The sequence below is a fragment of the Penaeus monodon genome, chromosome 21 (assembly GCF_015228065.2).
Source record: "Penaeus monodon isolate SGIC_2016 chromosome 21, NSTDA_Pmon_1, whole genome shotgun sequence".
Classification (NCBI taxonomy): Eukaryota; Metazoa; Arthropoda; class Malacostraca; order Decapoda; family Penaeidae; genus Penaeus; species Penaeus monodon.
Window position 1 is genome coordinate 27,496,987 of NC_051406.1, and position 523 is coordinate 27,497,509.

At 48.4% G+C, this 523-nt stretch overlaps 1 protein-coding gene across 1 annotated transcript in view; it reads left to right on the forward strand.

The window, feature by feature from the left end:
* Positions 1–6: 6 nt before the first annotated feature.
* Positions 7–523, forward strand: part of LOC119586632 — a 2,400-nt gene continuing 1,883 nt past the window's right edge. Inside the window, exons 1-2 of the mRNA XM_037935377.1 lie at positions 7–225; positions 322–480. Coding sequence (XP_037791305.1) covers positions 12–225; positions 322–480 — 373 coding nt within the window. The 5' untranslated portion in view covers positions 7–11. The remainder of the gene's footprint in view (positions 226–321; positions 481–523) is intronic.

A 523-nucleotide genomic window follows, 5' to 3' on the forward strand; every position in this document is an offset into this window, starting at 1 on the left:
ACAGAGTCTTCATGGCGGCAAGGAAGGGGAGATACCGAACGGAAGTTGACCCACTGCTGCGTCGTTACGAGATGCCCGGATCATTAAGGGACGAGGAAGGAATGTCCATTCTACATCACGTTGCCTCTGCGCGCACGGACGATCAGAGACCCCTGTGGACGCATGCAAATATTGAAAACTTTATGAGGAACTACAACTGCATTCCGAATGCCGTCGACTACCAAGGTATTTTCAGGTTGGTTAAAGTCACACTTCCCAAAAACCATATGTCGACAGAATGCATCATTTGATTATAAAATGATCTGCTCAAATTCTTTTCAGGTCGCACGTGTCTCCATCTCTTGGCTGAATATGCCATTACTTCAGATAAAAGTGTCACTTGGGGCGAAGAAGAATTCACTGTCACAGAGTCTTGGGTTTCTCTTGGAGAACTGTTGCTGCGTCTGGGCTGCGATCCGATGCGTGTGGACAATTCCGACGGTCCAGCGCATATGCACAGATGAACTGGTCCACAAGGCCTGCT